We start from the raw sequence: 21638 nt of genomic DNA on the forward strand, positions 1-21638 counted from the left end.
GGTGACTTCAAATCAAAGGGGGGCTGCAGGAGACAGCTGAATGGGTGGGGTCAAGGGGAAGGGTGTGGCCAACTAGAAAGGGGAGGGGCTATGCTCAAAACCACAAAAACTAACTTTAATTAAATACGCTGCCCTGGGTGCCAAACCATCATTATGAGAGTCCAATCAAGACAAAAATAAGTGTAGAAGAATAAAACTACTTCAATGCATTGGCTGTATGACAGCTTACTTAATATCTAGATGGAAACAAAAGGTTGTGAGGCATGAAAACATAAATTACTTTTTAAATACATTACTGGAATGCCAGTCAAAATCAAGTATAAGAAAAACAAGAAGCACTCAACTCCAACCACTTCTCCTTGCACTGCAGTTTTAATTATAATTTATATTCAGCTTTATTAAAGTACCAAGTAACATGCTGAAAGTAGAAATCTCTGTGATGCCCCCACTTGTAAAAATGTTTCTTATCCATAAAAGACCTGCTGCCTGACAACTATCTACTTGTTTCATGGGGAAAACATGATCAAAGTAAAAAATGAAAAGAAAACAAGAAACAAGCTCAATATACATTGCTTAAAGGATTACTGTACAGGTTATGGACCACACATGATTGGCATTCTGTTTAGTTTATGGGTAAAGTCTGTAGAGATGACTGGAAGTCTCCAACAAGTGTAATGAGCTTTTTAAAATAATGGAATCCTGTCCTTTAATACCCAAGGCTTATACATTATCTAGTCAAGTATTCTTTGCATGGCAATAACAGAAAGGCTTTCAATGCTGGCAATTATTTAACAGTATGCTTATTAAAGCTTACTTGCATCTTATGATCTCAGACAAGCTTACCTTATGGTCATTAAAGCATTGCTACTTAAACATAGAGCAACAGGCATTTTCTGAGTAATAAGCATAAATCTGAGTAATAAGCATAAATCAACAGTACAAAAATATGACAGAAACCAGACCGTTCTTCAAAATCAAGGACAGATGAAAAGCCACTGTAGTACTTGTGTCTACCTTGGATGGGGGGGGGGGACACACTGCACATTTACACTGCATAACTACTCCTTGCCTTGCTTGGACACATCCAGAGTCACTACATGGGGGAGTGGGGTGCAACAAGTATGTCACAATTTGAAATGTCTCTGGCTGACTGTGATGGCCCTGACACATTTGTCATACCTCTCAACCTCAGAGCAAGAAATCTGGACAAAGCCATACACAGAAGTGGGACAAAATCCCAAAAATAAGGACAATTTTTAAATATTGCTCTAATAAACTTAGAAAGATAATAGAATAGGTCTTGCATTAGTATAAATTTTCTGAAGGGTATAAAATCTGAAACTCAAATGTCTGTCATTATTTTCTAACTTCAGTCTTTAGTGATTTGTCACTAATATGCCAAAAAACACAATTTTATGAAAAATGGACCAACAATCTGATGCAAAAATATAAAATAGCCACACAATACAGCTGGGAACTTGTCAAAGAAGGGACATTTTAATATTAGTACTGCTAACTTGAGCAGCTGACAAAATAAAAGAATCTACATGCATTTCAAGTAATCTATAACTTTGATTATTACAGTTATTTCTTAATTGTAAACCCTCCATGTTTTCTTCCAAAATTGCTATTTTCCGGAGGGATTATTAGGGGGAAGAGCAACATTTTGAGCCAAAATTGGGGACAGTTGAGAGGTTGGCTATACATAATTCTATAAAGCAATTTATTTGCATGTACCTCTCAACCTGTTAATGCAGTAAATCTGAACAAGGCCAAATATATTGGGGGAACATATAAACAGTACTAAAAATTGCTCTTGTATAAATTGAGACATTTGATAGAATAACAGTTCTTACTTTAGCATGCAGTTTTCTAAAGGTTATGAAGTCTGAAACTCAGTGTATCATTATTTAGTGACTTCATTCCTAAATGATTTGCCAGAAAACTACAAATTTTATGAAGAACAAACCAAAAATAAGAAGCAAAAATCTATTTATTCTTTGAAAATCTGGACATTTGGGAGGTATAGTTCAGCTGGGCCTGTCTGAGTTTGCTACCCTTCCCCCTGACAAAATCATGGTTGAATGGAGCCTCTGCAGCCATTCCAATGAACCATTACTTGGCTATTTCACTCCATTTACCATAAACACTAATGTGCATACTGCTTTACTTCTATGATGAGTTGGACTTCATTTGAAAGTTTTATTTTGTATTTTACAGCACAAACACTAAGCCATCTGCTAAACAAAGCAATGCAGTCTCACAAGGAAAACTTAGCATTAAAACTTCTCTGCCCTTGAAACTCACATTCATTGAAACAGCATTGAAACCCACATTCAAAGAAAATGCATTTTGCCAGTGGCAGATAAAGATTTATTTGGGCTGTTTTCAAATCATAGGCCCCTTGCATATGAAACATACATATGCTCTTTGATATACCTTCCTCATTGTACTAAATTATATTCCTTGTACAATACAGTACAGTTGTTAGAGGGTGTTTTAAATTTGTTTTGAACATTTTCCCAGTAAGCAATGAAACAAATGCACCCATAATGGCAAAACTGCCCAGTTCAGAAAATTTATCATAAAAGTCTACTCAGACTTCCACAGTCCACCATTATTAGTAAATATGCACAATTCTACAGTCCACCATTATCAGTAAATATGCACAATTCTACAGTCCATTATCAGTAAATATTCATAATTCTACAGTCCATTATCAGTAAATATGCACAATCTCTGAAGAAGTAAAAGTCATTTAAATAATTCCACATTAAAGAAATCTGTAACTAATGAAGAGGTTGCTGCTAGCAAACACCTTTATATTTCATGGTTTCATCGAAAAATAAAGTGTCTGTTGCCCCTCAGGAATAAATTGCCTATATTACATTAAAAAAATGATAAGCTAGTAATATTACATCCACCCCTTGTGGGAGTAGAACCCACAGCCTTCTGCATCAAAAGTAAGTGCACAACCTGTTGTGCTATTAACAAGGCAAGCCAATTTCACTTAAGCAACACTAAACTTCTGTTCCCCTGCAGCTCTCAGCTCCTTGTAAAATCTACTCAATACTCAACTGCATCTCAACTTTGCAGCACAAGAAAACTGGAAAAAAGCCAAAATGTATTCGGGGGCGTCAAAAGCCCAAAAACCAGGGACACATTAAACATTGCTTGTATAATCTTGGAAAGTTGCTAGAATAAAATGCCGTGTTACCACCATACATTTTACTGCCAAGGTCCCTGTGCAGAACAGTCAGAGCAACATACCACTACGCCAAATCAGCTGTTTTGTGAAAGAGAGGAAGACTGAAATTTAAATGGCTATCATTTAGTGAATTCAGTTCTCACCATAACTGTCAACCTCTTAGTACAAAACACATGGACAAACCCAGTAATGAGGGAATACAGCCCTCAAACATATTCAGTGAATTCAGTTCTTGCCATAGCTGTCAACCTTAGCACAAAAAACCTGGACGAAGCCAATAATGGGGGAATACAATCCCAAAAATAGGGACAAATTTCAAATATTCATCTTATAAACTTAGAAAATTGCTAGAATAAAAGGTTGTGTTACTATATATTTATTGCTAGAATAAAATGTTGTTTTACTATGTATTTTCTGAAGAATATGAAGACTGAAATTCAAATGCCTGTCAATTTTAAACAATTTTCAGCAGAGGCCCAGGGAGAAATACTGTAGACACATGTCTTTGTAAAATGGCAGGACACCAGAGCAAATCCACACAAACACAGGGATAAGATGCAGACTCCACACAGAAGGCACCCCAGCCATGAATCAAACCAGAAAACCTACAGCTGGGAGGCAACAATACTGCCACTGCACCATCAAATATGTAAGGAAGTAAACATTCAGAAACCTGAAGTCTGAAATTCAAATGCCTGTCAATTTTATTTAACATTTGTTAATCAGGACAATCTGACTTGGAACAAAACAATTTTCCACAGAGGCCCAGGACGCAATAATGCACCCATGTCTTTGTAACATGGGAGGACACAAAAGCAAACCCACACAAACAAAGGGAGAAGATACAGAACCCCCCCCCACAAAAAAGGCACCCGCCAAGAATCAAACCCAAGAACCTGCAGCTGTGAGGCAACAATGCTACCACTGCACCATCAAATATCAAGCATTGCAGTATTTACAAACCACAGATATAGGAATAGATCGGATCAAATATGAGGCAAAAATCTGCATGGTGGTGGGGGGAGAATTCAGTTCTTAACACCTGCGGTCAAGCCTGAGGTATTCCCTACCACACCACCATGAGTCTAACCACCAGTATATTGCACCTGGGGCATTTTCACACGCACACACATACACACACACACACACACACACACACACACACACACACACACACACACACACACACACACACACACACACACACACACACTATGCTGAGAATGAACATGGACATGCTGAGAATGGATGTAGCAATAGCTAAATATACACATTCTGCATAAAACAATAATAGGTTACATTCAGGTATTGAGGGAGAAAGGCTACATGGAATCACCTGCTGACTTAACATCACAAGGGGAATTGTAGAGGAGTCATCAATAAAGCCAGTGAAGTGGAAAGTTGGAACAGAACTGATTATGATGTGTTAGACCCTGGAAATGTAAACTTACTCTTGGAACATAGAATGTCTTCTTAATGTTAATGAAGAAGCCAGATTATGTGAGTGAGAAGTCAAAAAGAGCGAACAAGACTGACCTGACCTTTCCTGTGCACATATATAACACTGGTTTTGGTACCAACAATCTGAAGTATGAGTGACCTACTCTGGGGATGATCTCATGAGAGGGCATGGTCAGATGTGGGGATACTTATAAGCACCAGCTACATGACATATGGTTAGACTTTGTGCCTAATATAATTAGGATACAGTGATACTTCAAACAGACCATGAGTTGTAGAAAGGAAAATTCAGATGCTATCAATAAGTGCATAACAAGAGCCACAAATGGAATACCCAGCCGTGTTAGAGACTGTAACAGCAGGGCTTAATAAAGTGCCACTCACTAACTTTGCAGCTGTACTTCAAGACTTCAGTGTTTACATGGGAAATGGGGGAGTTACCTTGGATGTGTGTTTGGGAAGAATGGTTTACCTGATCTAAATCCTACTAATGCATTTGTTGGATTTGTATGCCAGTTATGGATTATCTGTAACAAATACCATATATGAGCATAAGGATATTCATACGTGTGACTTGGTACCAGAGCTACTTGTGCTGAGGGTTGATGATCAAATTTACAATTATGTCAGTTGCAGTCCTACAGAGCCATAGCTAAGTCACCTGGTGCCCTGAACAGTTCCCAAGACTAGTGCCACGACAACCTGAAAAAAAAAGTTTTTGAAAGTGTGTAGTGAAAGTAGCAGGAGTTGCAACTACTTTCCAATAAGTGCAGTACCACCATCCTGGTATTCATTTAAGAAACCACAGGTGCTATCATGCCTTCTTAAATGAATTTATTTAGTAACATGCTATATCAGTAACTGTAGCAGCATAACCTCCTTGCTGCAATTACTAACACACTAGGTTTACTAAATGCATTTATGTAATAATCAGCAATATCAGTCATATCTTAAAAGACAGCTGGTACTACACTAGTACCCCAAATGCAACTGCTGATTATACCCTCTCTAACAGCTTACACCCAGGGGGCAGCCACTGCCTTCACCTTGCCCTAGTTAAGCTTAGTAATTATGTCATCAGATCTATGGCTGTATGGTTAGGACATTTTGGCCACAAGAGGTGCTGAGTGTCTACTGACCTTCAGTTGGTGGCAAGCTGGGTCAGACGGCCAAACATCTAACTTGAAAATGTCAATTCTAAACTCCAAATAACAATTAGATTTAGGCAAATCTAATTCAAGTAGAACACATAAAAAGAGTTAACATACTTACATCTATTCTGCACCCGTCCTTCACTGTACTTTCTTCTTTTTTCTCTTTCTTCTTCTTTCTTCTGCTCTTCTGCACAGGTGCTGCCCGCTGTCCAAACGATAATCCACCCAAAAAAATGATTCCAAATAGAAATAAAATACAATGACGATCGCAAAAAAGAAAGCTCGTTTCCTAATCCTACACTAAACTGAACTGACTGATTCTTGCTCTCTTCCCAGCACATAAAGCCCAGGAAGAGAGCAACAACCAATCAGCAGCATTTAGGCTTTAGCCCAGTAGGCACGTCATGACTGACATGCCTGCAGATGTCGCAGTCCAAGCCCCTTCCAAGTATATGCGGTTTGTAACCGCTGCCACATAGACTTCTGGGCATCACAATGATGCCTTATGTGCTCCTCCGGGCTGCAAAGAAAAAAAAAAAAAAAAAAAAGCTGTTTACAACCGCGCGGGTAAGGTGCACAATGCGCATACTTTCGAGTCGCGGACTCGAAATTTAAACTAAAAAAAAAAGATTTTTTTTTTTTACAGTAAATTAAAAAATGTAAATAAGACCAAAACTACTGAGGGGGCTGCAGACCGGCAGTCCGATGCCACGAGCCTCCCCTGGCTAATACAAACATATATATATATATATATATATATATATATATATATATATATATAAATATATATGGGTCTACCTCAGAAGATCGACAGACCATTTGATCGACATTCATTTGGTCGACAGCTCATTTGGTCGAAAACCAGTATTCAAGGCACATAACAGGGATTTGCCCCCCTCTCCAATGTTGTGCGACCCTGGGGTTGGTATATATAGTTAGGGGGGGTGGGGGGCGAAGCCCCCCACCTATAACCATTTAAAAACATGAAAATACAACAAAAACGACACATTTTAAACGAAAATATATATGTGTGTGTGTGTGTGTGTGTGTGTGTGTGTGTGTGTGTGTGTGTGTGTGTGTGTGTGTCTATGTGTGTGTGTGTATATATATATATATATATATATATATATATATATATATATATATATATATATATTGCTGACTACTTACTTAATGAAATGAGAAAAATTCAAAAATTGCCACAGCAGCAGCTTTTTACAGCTTTAAATATGTTAAACACAACATTGCATTTGTTTACAAGACTTACAGAATAAATGACTAATAAATAAATTTGCAAGAAGATAATAAATTTCCCCTGACTACCACAGTATCTACGTACATTCTGGAGATTTTTATACATTAATACTGCATTAATAATGAAGTTGTCATACTTAATGTTGAGCTCTGGTCTCTTCTAATCAATTTCTGCCACCCATTGGGCAATCTGGTGTTGTTACCTCATCAAACCTGTGTCTTCATGTCTTACCTGTAGTAATTTACTGAGCATGTGAAACATATGGCATTATTTCGAAACACACACTGTAATTGATTTACTATCCTTCCTGGGTACATCAAATTCAATCAGTCTCTCCTAGTAATAAAGGACAATAGATAAATGATGTATTTATAAAACATTAATGTATTTCTCTGTAATAATTTGAGGAAGATGCAATCAATATTTGAAATGGTTTTACACTGAGCTGCTACACGCTAAGATGACATTCCTGAATGTGACTTAATTCTACCAAATGTCATTAAATTCCAAGTCCTGCATGATCTGTGATGACTGTTTTTCTATTTTTACTTAATTTCTGTAACTGTACATTTTCTGTGCTTTTTAATAATCTAGCTAAGAACTGTTTCCTGTTTACTTGAGTGAGAGTAGAGAGAAAGAACCAAAATATTTCTAGTCCTCTTAATGCTGTAGAACTTTGAAAAGTACAACTTGCTATTGGCCAGTGGGTTCTCATTTGAGCTTTTATTAACTAGTTTTAGTGTTGATGTAAACTGACTGCATAGTGATGTAGCAACATGCACTGCATAGATGCAGGCATCTTGGTCAATATCTGTCTTCATACCACCTAACTCTTCCAGGTTCTATTAGCGTAATTAGTCATGCTTATAAGTGCAGCCAACTGCCTGCAATTAAGGAATGAGCTGCAGTGCACACTATATGTCCTCCAAGCAGCCATTAACAACCTGCAGCTATTCTGCAATGCCATTAGCATCATGTAGCTGTTCTACATTGCCTGAACCAGCCTGTAGCTGTTCTGTATTGCCCAAAGCAGCCTGTAGCTGTTCTACATTGCCCAAAGCAGCCTGTAGCTATTCTACATTGCCCTTAGCAGCCTGTAGCTCTTCTGCCTTGCCCGAGGAAGCCTGTAGCTGTTCTACATTGCTGATAGCTGCAATCTTTTAGCAACTCTGCACTGTCCACTGTCACAGTTGCAAACTTAACTTCAATTAATCCATTTGGTTCATTTAGTCACATATAGTTACTTAGGGATAGGCAGTGTACCCCTGCTACACCTACGTTACCACATTTACTATTTATAGTAACTGTTAGACAGTGTACACCTCCATAACAAAATCTGCATAGTTCAAGTCTTCTACAGTACAGCCCAATCAATATCTAGTTTAGCTTCATATAGTACTCTGTATAATTTTTAGTAAAATCTTTGAATTTCTGGACTAACATACTTGTTTCTCTTCTGTTGCCATTACCACAGTACTTAGTATCCTCTAGCTATGCAATAACTGTCTTATACTCATAGATAATAAGCTCTTACTCAACACTAATAATTCGGTTTGTGAGAGATGCAAACAAATATGGAGACCTCACACTCAGAAAAAAAATATGGGTTGTGAACAACATATACTTCCAACAGACTCTATAGCAATCTGCACTAAAATGTCTTACTCTGAGGGTGCAATGAAATCCTTGCCAAATAATCAATGCTTAAACTATTTTTTTTTTGCGTGGGTTCAAGCCACCCTGGACCCTTCACATGGAGGGCTGCTCTCCTCAATCCAACTTTCAATTATATAGACCAACTCCCAGATCACACATCAGTGGGGTAATTCCCATACCCTGCTGCAAAGCAATCTTGCACTAAAAGTAGCTAGCTAAAATCCCATTAACCAATATTTTGCTCATGTAAGCATTCATGTTTTATTTATTTTTTGGCACCAATAAAGGTATTTGCTCATTGGAGTGTACTCTCTTCTAAACTTCAGCCAGATATCCCATAAAAAAACAGCACTCGGTTATGACAAAAAAATGTAGTTCCTTGTCGGCTTGCAAAGAAAGACAATTTGTTTTTCACTTATTCAAGTTTCTTCAGTATGTAAACAAATTAAACAATCATTTCCTTTCATATTACATCACATGCCATATGATAAACAAACACCAATAGCAAGCAGAACATTAAAAAACTCATTCATTGCTGCTTTTTTTCTTATTTATTTATTTATTTTTATTTATTTATTTATTTTTTTGTTATTAGCTTTGCATACAAATGTAATTTATTTATCACATGAGGTGTGTTGTTAAATACAAGCAACGGAATGTTTTGTTTGTTTAGATATTGGTCTCAGTGCACATCTATAACATGTATAATGAATAGAAAGCAGGAATGGTCCTATTGATCTTGCTTGATTTAGCAGGTAGGCAGAGTCAGGCTTACTATATGGATGGGAACTACAAAGCAGTACTTTTTATGTCATACTGCTTGTGTGTTTTTAAAAAAGAAAAAACATTCTGCATGCTATTTGTGTTTTTTTTATCACATGCTCTATGGTGTAATATAAAAGGAAGTGGCTGTTTCATTTGCTTAGATAGCAACAAAACTTGTATAAGTGAAACTGGACTATCTCTGGTTTGTAACTTCACAACAGAATTAAGTTTTTTTTTTTACATGATAATCTTCTGTGTAATATATATATATATGTATATATATATATATATATATATATATATATATACATACATATATATATATATATATATATATATATATATGTAGATAGATATGATAGATATAGATAGATCTATAGATCCATATTTTCCAGCATTTATTGTGATTTAAAAGCTTGTTTTTTTCACGTATTGTACTTATATGACTGCCTGCACTTTTAAAAAGTCATTTTTGTTTAAATAATTTGTTTAACTATTGTAGGCTACACATTAAAGTGTGATAGCCTTTTCTGATCGTTTGTAGTCGTTTAAAGCTGTTTTAAGCATTTTTTACTGTTTTTGCCTTATTTTTTCAAAAAAAAAAAAAAAAAAAAAAAATTCCTTGTTTCCCACCTTTCTAAGCTAGTATATTCCAGTTTTCAGGCTAGTGCTGAATTCAAGGCTGTGATACTAGTTTCTGAGTTGCCCATACCTTACTTGGACAGAAGGAAGTTTCTATGTTCACCTGTGAGAGAGGTGAACTTTGAGCAGCCTATCTGTCCCTGGAGGTGTGGTTCCAGCCCAGAAGTTAGTAGTTTATTGGCCATTTTGGGCTAATTTCTCTCTCTTTCATTTCCCTACTATAAAAACCGCGTTTGCACGGTTTTGCACACTGGGCAGCTACGGTTAAATTATTCCCGGCTCCACTAAGTCTCCTCTTCAGTTTTTCCATTGAAACTAGTCTAACTCTCAACCTAAGCACTCAAAAAACATCCTACAGCTCAGCACTTGCTCAGACCTAATAGCAAGCACTAATATACCCTGACACTTGATTGCCCAGCAGGGCAAGGCTCTTTATTCACCCCTCACCAACCAAACGATTAAGCAGCTCACGCTTACAATTCAGACATGACCAAAGGGCAATTTCAGGTGTACTGTCCAGTCCAGCTGGTGAATCTGGGTATCATGAGGCAATGTTACAACTGCCTCATGTACACAGACAACCTCTCCTCCTACCACAAAACACTAACATATGTGAGAGATGCAATTATACAGCAAACTGGAGACTAAGCTGTCTTCACCCAAGACTGGAACAGACAGTCAAGAGGAGAAGGTTAACATTTGCATCGCACCTCCAGCCTCACATAGACCTACTAAAACAGCACTCGCAAAAATACACATAAATACACAGAATCATACTCAGAGGCTCTAAATAAAAACCTGCAAAAGCATCAGAGACCTCCAAAGCAGACACCCAAACAGCCTGCACCTCCCATCACAAACCAGACAACACATAAAACACAAAATCAGTGTGCCGCACAATCACAGCCCTTAAGGCGAAATAACATACCTAACACACTAGTAATAGGTGACTCTATAGTCAGGCACACTGATGTCCCACTCACTAGGCTGGGCAAAGAGAAGGTTACTGTTAGTTGCCTGACGGGAGCCAGAATCCCCCAAATAACACAAGCACTCAGGTCACTCCAGAACAAGTACAAATATGACTCTGTCATTGTTCATGTTGGTGTGAATGACCTGAGATGTACCTCCCTGGACTACATGAAAAAGAGACATGGAAGAGCTCTCTGATCATGTAGTTCAGGCTGGTATGACCCTGACCCAGAGTAGCATCCTGCCCTCACCAAGAATGATACCTCAGTATAAAGTAAAAATAATCAATTTCAACAATTTGCTAAGCTTCTAGAGTTATTCAAAGGGGATCCAATGTCTGTCAGCCTGGGATGACATGCTCGACAAGCCATGTTGCTTCACAAGAGATGGCTTGTACCTATCACCCCTAGGCTTTCGAATACTGGCCAAGGCTCTTGCTGCCCCCATAGTGCCTTTTTTAGGCAAGGCTCAAAAGTCAAACCCACCTCTGTAAACAGCACAATTAAGAAAAAACTGAGGGTTATGTTACTCAGCGCCAGGAGTTTAAAATCTCAAAATACAAGCGCTCGAAGCACTCTTCAGTATGAAGAATGTCGACATCTGTGCAGTAACTGAAACCCGGTTCAAGGCATCAGAGAGCACCCCAGCACTACCGGGCTACAACTCATACCACACGTTTTGGCCACAGAACACGGACCGAAACACAAAAGGAGGGGGTGTATCCATATTCATCAAGGATACCTACACCTCCAGGTTAGAGGTGCAGCATGATGCCTCTGAGATCATCCGTGTACAACTAACATCGGGCAAATCTGCAATGCAAATTATGGCCTGCTACAGATCACCCTCCATGACCCAGGACCACCACTCCACCTTTCTGAAGACACTGGAAAACATGAAGGTCCTACCGAACACCCTGATATTGGGCAATTTCAATTACCCTACCATTAACTGGGAAAACTACTCCAGTACAAACTCCCAGGCCCAGCGCTTCCTGGAAATCATCAACTCAAATGCCCTGAATCAGCTGGTAAACTCCCCTACCAGAGGTGAAAACATATTGGACCTGGTCATCACCAAAATGGGTGACAGGTGCTCCACACCAGAGGTCAACCCGTCACTGGTTAGATTAGACCATAAACTAATCATTATGGATGTCCACACCCCACCACCACCCCCAACTAAGGAAACCACAGTAAAAGACTTTTCTAAAGCAAACTTCACCTTACTTAAAACAGAGGTGGTAAGTTTCACAGCCCCCACACTAAAGGATAACGCTGCCCAAGATGCAGAAACCTTTACAAATGCACTCTATGAGCACCTACAAGGATGCATGGATCATGGCATCCCTAGCAAAACCAAGACTCCCTCCTCTAAGAGAAGGAAAAATGTTTGGTGGACCCCTGCCATAAACAGGCTATACAATAGAAGGAGGAAACTAGTTCAGAAAAAAAGCAAATCCCAAGAAGGAAAGACATCCCTGATCAGTATCAGTAAGAAACTAAGGTCCCTCATAAAATCCTCCAAGGCTAACTTCGAAAGAAAAATAGCCAAGGATCCAAAAGATAACCACAAAGCCTTCTTTAGCTATGTTAAGAATCTAAGTGGCAAATCGCAGATATGCACTGAACTAGTGCAAAATAGCAAAAAATATACTGAACCTACTGATACTGCCAACATCCTGACAGATAGATTCAGTACAATCTTCACTCCCCTCTCACCCCCAAAAGGGCCCAAAACAATACCAGAAAAGTGTAGTGTCCCGGAAATCACAAACGCACAGGTGAAAACAGCCCTTTCAAAAGCCAAAAACACAGCGTCAATGGGGCCAGATGGTGTCCCAGGCTGCATCTTGCATGAACTACAGAATGAACTAACCCCCCAACTAAACACGCTGTTCAACCTCAGCCTCTCCACAGGCTACATGTCCATCGAATGGCACACAGTAATGGTTATTCCTCTCCACAAAGGAGGGGCCACAACTGACCCTAGTAACTATCGCCCCATAAGCCTGACTAGCCTGGTCTGCAAGGCTATGGAGCGCATCATCATGGAACTCATTAACAAAGACATTGGGAACCTCCAAACACTTGACCCGACCCAGTTCGGCTTTCTTATGGGCAGATCATGCCTACTAAACCTGGTTGACTTCTTCGAGACAGTCACCAAGGCCATAGATGAGGGAAAGGTGGTTCACACAGCCTACCTTGACCTCGCCAAGGTTTTTGACACCATTCCCCACTCAGGTATTACAGAAAAACTCACCAGCCTGAACATAAACCCCTACGTCATGAGATGGGTTGCCAACTGGCTTACAGACAGAACTCACATGGTAAGAATAGCGGGCTCCAGGTCTGACTCTAAACCAGTCACAAGTGGTGTCTCACAAGTCTGGGTCCTGAGACCCCTACTGTTCTGCATATACTTCTCAGAAGTACACGCAAACACAGTTGGACTATGGCTAACCAAGTTCACCGATGACTGCAAACTTTGAGCCACAATTGACTCTCCGGCTGACACAGACATCCTTCAAAAGGGCCTTACTGAGATGGACACCTGGTGTCAAAGTCATGACCTCAAGCTAAATGCCAAAAAATGCATAGTCATCCCATTTGGGAAAAACAAAACACCCACTAATTACCACATATGTGGCAGCCCCCCTAATACAGAAGAGGTAATAAGAGATCTGGGGACCCAGGTAGATAGTAATCTCTCATTTGACAATCATATTGCCAAAGTAGTTAGGAAATCCTTCTATGTGGCCCATCTAATTACTAAAGGGTTCGCATCTAGAAATAAAGAGGTTATAGTGCCCCTCTACTCGTCACTCATCAGACTCATCATAGAGTACAATGCTCCATTTGGGATGTACCTCACAAGACACTTCCAACAGCTGGAAAGACCACAAAAGTACCTCACCAAGAGGATTACTGGCCTCAACCATATGTCCTATGCAGCCTGATGAAAAAACTCTGTCTCTACTCAGTGGCATATCGCTTACTCAGAGGTGATCTCTGCCTGACTTACAAAGTCATGTCCAACTCAGAATTGATGGACATGCTCCACCTAAAAAAATCCAAGTCACTGCGAGCTACACACTCTAGTGAGTTAAACCTCGCCACAACAATAAATAGAACATACTGGAGGGATAGATTCCTGTCACAGAGACTCCCCATGCTTTGGAACAAAATTCCAAACTACATTAGGCAGAGCCTCTCACTAATACTCTTCAAGAGAAACCTTGATGAGTAGATGGGTAACAGAAAATACACCCTTGGGATCACTTCATTGGTTCTGCTTGACAGAAGATCAGTTAATTAATCAATGGGGTGGCAAAAGCCGACACACTCTGGCTAGGCTTCTAAATGCCCTCGGAGCCTAGTACCTTCTTATGAACCTATGAACCTATATAAATACGCATTTGTATACCATACACATGCACACACACACACACAAACACATACACACACACACACACACACACACACACACACACACACACACACACATGCTTGCACACATACAAACTTACATGTTCTCTTTCTCTAAAATGATAAATTAAAATGGAAGTGAAAGCAATTATGCCTCTAAAAAAATCTGTTGAAGTTATACTGAGTTTTCAGCCTAAACTTATCATTCCTATTATGATGAGCTGTGTTCATAATTTCTCTTTCTTTTACAATGTGAGCCAGCGATTTGCAGAAATATATGAACTTTGAATTCAGTGATGCAGGACTTTTAAATTGTTTTCATGTTTCTGTTAAAACTTAGTGATCAAACAATCATGCAAATGAAATTCAAGAACTAATACTGAGCTATCAGCCTAAATATATTATTCTCAGTGTGATGTCATCTATGCTTAGACCATTTATTTATTTTGCAAGGACCCAGTAATTACAGAATTTAAATATATCTGACTAAGATCAGTGATTTAGCTCCCTTTACATGTTTTCATATGTTTCTGTCCTCCTTTTCAAATTATTTATGGCCTGTCATCCAAGGCTTCTACTATTCTTTTAATGTTAAATTGATGATTAATTTTAGTGGCACACATCATGGCATAGTGGCATGTAGTGGCAGCACAGTGCCACAGTGGATAGCATTGTCACCTTCCAGTAAGGAGATCTTTGGTTCAATGCTCATCAGTAGTGCCTTCAGTATGGAGTCTGCATGCACTCCCTGTGCTTACATGGGTTTCCTTCTTATATTCTGGTTTCCTCTCACTTTCCAAACACATGCATTAGTAGGATTGGACACTTTAAAATTAGCCACAGAGTGTGAGTGTGAGTTTGAATGCATAGTATGGAAGAACAGTCATGGCAGCACTAGCCACCCGGCAGTGTGAACCATGGCTGTAGATGATTATCATTGTTAAAGTGGCACCCTGACCGCCACATGCAAAAATGGGAAAAGGGGCTGTGGATGGATGGATGGATTTCACTGATCTAAGTGAATAACGCTCAGGTTATCCTTTCTCATTATTCTTTGCTTAGTATTGATTTCATAGCGTATCTATATGTTCATTTTTACAAGCAGTGACAGAAAAAAATTTCTATTGAAATGAATAAGCTATAATCTTATATTATTATCAGAAAATGTTAATGCCTTAGCAAAAATCGTATTCAAATAACAACTGACAAAATTAGTTATTTTCTTTTAGATTACTATGCTGGGGTTTTTGTTTTGTTTTTTTGAGGAAAGCGTGTGTGTGTGTGTGTGTGTGTGTGTGTGTGTGTGTGTGTGTGTGTGTGTGTGATATCTATTTGTATGCAGATGCATTAATGCCCACAATATTGATCAAATCAGTATATATCATTACAGTGAAGCTTTCAAGCCTGTCTTACAGTGCTTTTTCTGTGTTCTATTGCAGGTGTCCTTCTTCCTCTTCATTATCTTTGTGGTGTACACCATGCTGCCCTTCAATATGAGAGATGCCATAATTGCCAGCATTATAACTTCTTTGTCACATACCATCGTACTCAGTGTCTTTCTGTCACTAACTTCAGTTACAAGACAACACTTGGCTTGGCAGGTAAACTTTTCAGTTATTCATGTCTCAAGCTGTGACTGACCTTTAAGCACTCCGCTGTTTCTGCTTTAATGTAATTCAGATCATTCTTCTCAGAGCCTTGATGTTTTTCTGCATTGTTACTTAGTATATTTTTAGCCTGGCATCTAATTTTTGAGGAGTATTTTAGGCCATGGGTGAAAAGTGGTTACTATTTCCTTAACTTCTCACATGGAATTTTAGACAGTATATGATAATTTGAAGACAGTGATTTCTTTAACAAAAAAGCCTTAACTCTATGTCAATGGCCACATATTTTTCATTAATGCTATTGTAAGACCAAATGAATTATGTAGCAGTATTGCTCTTTGAAATTTGTATCTGATGTATTTATTCCTAAGGTATAACAGTGTGTGACAATCTAGAAAGTTCACTTTTGTTGTCATTTAACAACTGTTAGCAGATTGTGGAAGGCAAAAGCTGTCTGTTTTGTGGAGTACTCCCAGAAGTATACTGAGGAGTCAGTGGCATGAAGCTAGATGAAAAGAGGAGATAAATTGTAAAGCTGATTTAATGTATTCTACATAGAATTAGATGAAGGTCATTGCACACAATCTGGTGGAGTTAGATGCGAGATAGATTTAGTTAACTGAAAGCAATAATGTGATTACAGAGATATTGCTAAAATTGTACTAATTTGGTCTAAAAAGAATATTAAAGATAATTCTTGATTATACCATTAAATCTTCTCCAAGTAGACAAGGAGATGTAAAATCAAAGTATGCTTAAGGTTGGTTTTGTGACCTAGCAATGTAGACTAACTTCATTGCATGGCCTAGGCCCTTGTATAATGAAACTATAAGTCTATTTTTTTTTTGTATTAAAGAGTTAGTCATTTGATGAAGGTATGCATATTTCCATCCATCACCCCTTTTTTCCCATTTTTGCACATGGGGTCAGGTGTCACTTCAACAGTGACAATCATCTAGTGTGAAGGTTTACACCAGCAGGTAGCTAGCCCTGCCATGGTAGTTCTTCCACACCACACACTCACACCTATGGCCAGTTTAGAATGCAGAATCCACCTACTGCATGTCTTTGGAATGTGGGAGGAAACCAGAGCACCCAGAATTAACACAGGCGAGCATTGGTAAGACATGCAGATTCCACACAAAAGGCACCCCAGCTGAGAATCGTACCTGGGAACTTCTTTCTATGAAGTGAGAAAGCTATCTGCTGCATCACTATGCAGCCAGGAAGCATACATATACCTAAAAATATATTCATATTCTTTGTAAAATGTGAAATAAAATATTCTATTCAACGTGCATCTAAGAATCATTGAGAGATGAAATTTCAGGGTGTACTTAAAATTAGTTGTCAATGACCCACATTTGTTGTTACTGTCTGTATTTTATGTTCATAGTATAGTTATTAAGCTGTCAAGTTGAGGTAAAAAACATAATAATGATAAAAGAAATATAGTACTCTTGAATAAGTCATGGCGAAAAAAATGTGGAAATTATAGATATTAATCCTCAAAATTCTCCCTTTTCATGGTTTTATTGTTAGGTACAGATTACATTTTACTTAATTTCATTTCAGTAGACAGTGTCACATTAAATGTTTCAAAAGTATTTAAGATGTAAAATAAGAGTAGTGACTGTAATGAGGTGAAATACTTAAAACCCTGATTACAAATCATGAATGACTTGCAAGCTTTAATTTGCAGCCTGCAAACTATTATTTATGTGCTGTTTCAACAATTGCATATATTTTGCAATAAAGAACCATATGTGCTTATCTTCTGCTCATTTCAATTATTATGCACTCTATGCCAGTTGAAATATTTTGTGCTTTGCTATTAAAAACTATAGCGTACTACTGAACTTATATATTGACACTATAAGCAGTAGAATGTAACTTCATAAATAAGCCATCAGCGATATGTATATAGATTACTGAGAAATGTATCCATGCATCTTTCCTGGTAAGAAAACTTAAAAATAAAAACCTGAAATAAATTCCAAGATAACAAAACATATAGCAAAATATCCACAACACATACTTTTTTGATAGGCCAAGTTAAATAGTGTTGAACAAGATCAAATCAGTGATACATTAGATTATCATTATGACACTGAAAATGATCTGATTGCTATATTATATTTGCTGAATTTATATTTCATATTTATTTCATTATTTATTAACAAATGCTCAATTAATTAGTAATATACCTTATCCAAGACTTATAACTTTATCTTGCCATCTTCATTCAGATGTAATTTCTGGCTGCTCATGATACATTTTGCAGTTTTATAAATTATCTACAATCAGAATAGATAACATATTTTGACAGATTGTAAAACAATTTATCCCCCGTGAGTGTGCATTTAAAATATCTGCATTTAGGTGAAAATCTAGGGTGACTGAAAGAATGCCTCCCCTACAACCAGTTGTTTCTACCTCTATTACTGGAAACAGGCAGACTGTTCAATGGTTTTAAAATGCATTGTTCTGGGATTCTGTGCTGGATTACAAAATATTTCCTTTCTCTCCTCTTTTTTTTAATTAGAAGCTTCTGTTTCTTAGCAGGGACAATTTTCACCTGCTCCCATTTTAATACTACCACACTAGAGTGTGTTTTCTCCTTCCTTAGTAATATTGTTCATGCGTACCAAATCACTCACCAGTGACTTGGTTGTAGTGGTGGTGTAGGCCCCTTTGTACCACAACCATTATTCTCATGTGTAAGACTACTGCTGTCTTGTAGTTTATCTTTCGGCTTTTTCCTGGTAAGGGGTCGCCACAGCGGAACTCCAGTCTGCTAATGATTGGCAGTAGATTTTTTACTAAACGCCGAGGTGCCAGCTCGACGTCCAACCTTCAACGAAGGCATGCCCATTTACACACACATGTCTTTCGAATGCTACCCAACCATGGGGAGGACGTGCAGACTCCACACAGAAGGCACTCCCAAGCTAAGCCGAGAATCAAATGGGAGAACCTCTTGCTGTGAGGTAACAATGCTACCGCTGTACCACCGTGGAATCTAACAGCATATTATTCCCTCCCTCATTCCCATGTGCATCTATGTCATAACTACACTCGATTTTTTATATCTCCATTCTCTTCCGGAATGTTTCTAATAAGGGATAAAGCTCAGTCCCTTGGGTCCCCTAAGAACCCACTCCACATAAACACTGCACAACACAACCCTTGATATTCCAGTTTGTCTCGGATCTTCTTTGATGCTTGGCACTGTTGTTTAGACTGCAGCATGCATACATCATGTGAGTCCTTAGCATAGAATATTTCATAATCCCATTACGATGCATGAGCATAATTTTATTTGCTGTGGGAAAATGAGTTGATTATGATGTACAGTCAGGCCATACCTGCCATCCACCACCTCTGCTTACATTATAAGCATGCAACTCATTAGTATAGAATGTAGACACCCATTATAATAGTATAGTGCAGTGAACAGTATCATGAATGGGAAATAACACTCCAGTGCTGCTTAGATGAAACCATGCATGCAAAATGCAGCTCAGTAGCATAGAAATTTTGTGGCACACTTCAAGGCATAGTGGCATGCAGTGACACAGTGGAAAGCTTTGTCACTTCACAATTAGGGGATCTCTGGTTCAGTGCTTGGCTGTGGTGCCTTCTGTGTGGACACAACACAGAATGATTCAGAATCACATTAATGATGCATGACTGTAGTGTTATCTGCTGGTTTAGGAAGGGTGTGTTATTAGGGGTGCCGTATTACATCCATGGCCCTTCAGTACTATATCATGGCTCCCTATAAACCCAGTAAGTTATCGGTCCAACAGCCTACTCATATATATGTAGTCAAGCCTCACAAAACATGTCAGGGCCCTGCTTCTACCTCAATTTTAAGACTTCACAGCACTCCTTCATTCTTTTGGAATTAGTTCCATAATGTGTAACTTAGGACGACATCCACATAAAATGTTTTTCTTATAGTTAAGAAACATTTAACATGAAAATACAGAGGAAAGTCATGGGAAATGACAGAATTACCTTATTTAAATTTAACATCAAGTTCCATGCTCATTCAGGTATGTTACTACATATGATATAAGAAAAACTAAAGACTAAATGGAAAAATGCATACTAAATTAGCAGATGTTCTGTTTTATATTGCTAAATAATAATTTAAGCTATTATTTCAGAATACTATTACTGTACAAACCACATATTCCTTAATATCCACACTCCAGTATAAACACCAGGCTGTCATATGCCTTCTGATTCTATAAATCTTAGGGCATGTGGAGATCATTCAGTACTCAGTTGTCATTATAGCACTGGGCATTGAGCGGATTCCATATTTGCAGTATTAATGATAACTACTATCTGAAGTGCTTAGATAATTTTAAGTTTGTATTTGAAAATGTGGACTTCAGAAACGGCGATTACACAAAATCTAAACTCAACAATCATTTGTTTGGAGTAATTAGTGCAGCAACATTTAAACATGGCAAATGCTAATTGTGACTAAAAATGGCCTCAGATTTGAATACTTCAAAATAGGCCAGTTGTTATCACACCAAGAAACTTATGTCTTTTTAGGGTCTAGTGGTAAATCACTGAATTCAAAGCAGTGTGCCATAGTTCATCTAGTAACTGGATGTCCTTTTAGAAGGCTTTCAATAAAAATTGAAGGGTAATATACATCATGTAGGACTAAATATTTATCACTAAATTCATACTGTATATATATATATATATATATATATATATATATATATATATATATATAGTTGTAGTCTGTAAGAGCAAATACTCTTACAGTTCTGGGTGCTTTGTGTGTAACTTTGTAATATAGCAGGGTCTAGGAATTTTCCCTTACCAAGTTGGTATATATAATTAGCACAAGGTATGCGGGGTGCGGGTGGGTGGGTGGGGGGAGTCAGGGCTTGCCCCCTGCAAAAAAATAGTTTTTTTTTCATTTTCTTCAATCTTTTTAGATTTTATCAGATTATACAAACACACACACACACACACACACACACACACACACACACACACACACACACACACACACACACACACACACACACACACACACACACACATATATATATATATATATATATATATATATATATATATATATTCACGTATATACACAAAGGTATTTGTGTGTGCGTGTGTGTGTGTGTGTGTGTGTGTGTGTGTGTGTGTGTGTGTGTGTGTGTGTGTGTGTGTGTGTGTGTGTGTGTATAATCTGATCAAATCTAAAAAGATTGAAGAAAATGAAAAAAAAGCTATTTTTTTGCAGGGGGCAAGCCCTGACTCCCCCCCACCCATCCACCCGCACCCCGCAAGCTGCATTTCAATATTTTTTTAATATTTCTTTAATTCCTAAGCAGATGAAAAATAAAGAGCAAAAGTAGTTTCAGGAATGCCTGTAAAATAAACATTAACTGATTAGTTTTACTGAAGCTGTAGCTTCTTTCTTTGAATTTTCACATCTGCATG

The 21638-nt window shown here is 38.1% G+C and overlaps 1 protein-coding gene across 1 annotated transcript in view; it reads left to right on the plus strand.

Moving 5' to 3' along the window:
• Nucleotides 1–21638, plus strand: part of ADCY2 (adenylate cyclase 2) — a 4311002-nt gene that overhangs the window by 962311 nt on the left and 3327053 nt on the right. Inside the window, exon 3 of the mRNA XM_044065410.1 lies at nucleotides 15984–16145. Coding sequence (XP_043921345.1) covers nucleotides 15984–16145 — 162 coding nt within the window. The remainder of the gene's footprint in view (nucleotides 1–15983; nucleotides 16146–21638) is intronic.

This window comes from Protopterus annectens, chromosome 3.part0 (genome assembly GCF_019279795.1).
Source record: "Protopterus annectens isolate FY-2018-M chromosome 3.part0, PAN1.0, whole genome shotgun sequence".
Lineage (NCBI taxonomy): Eukaryota > Metazoa > Chordata > Ceratodontiformes > Protopteridae > Protopterus > Protopterus annectens.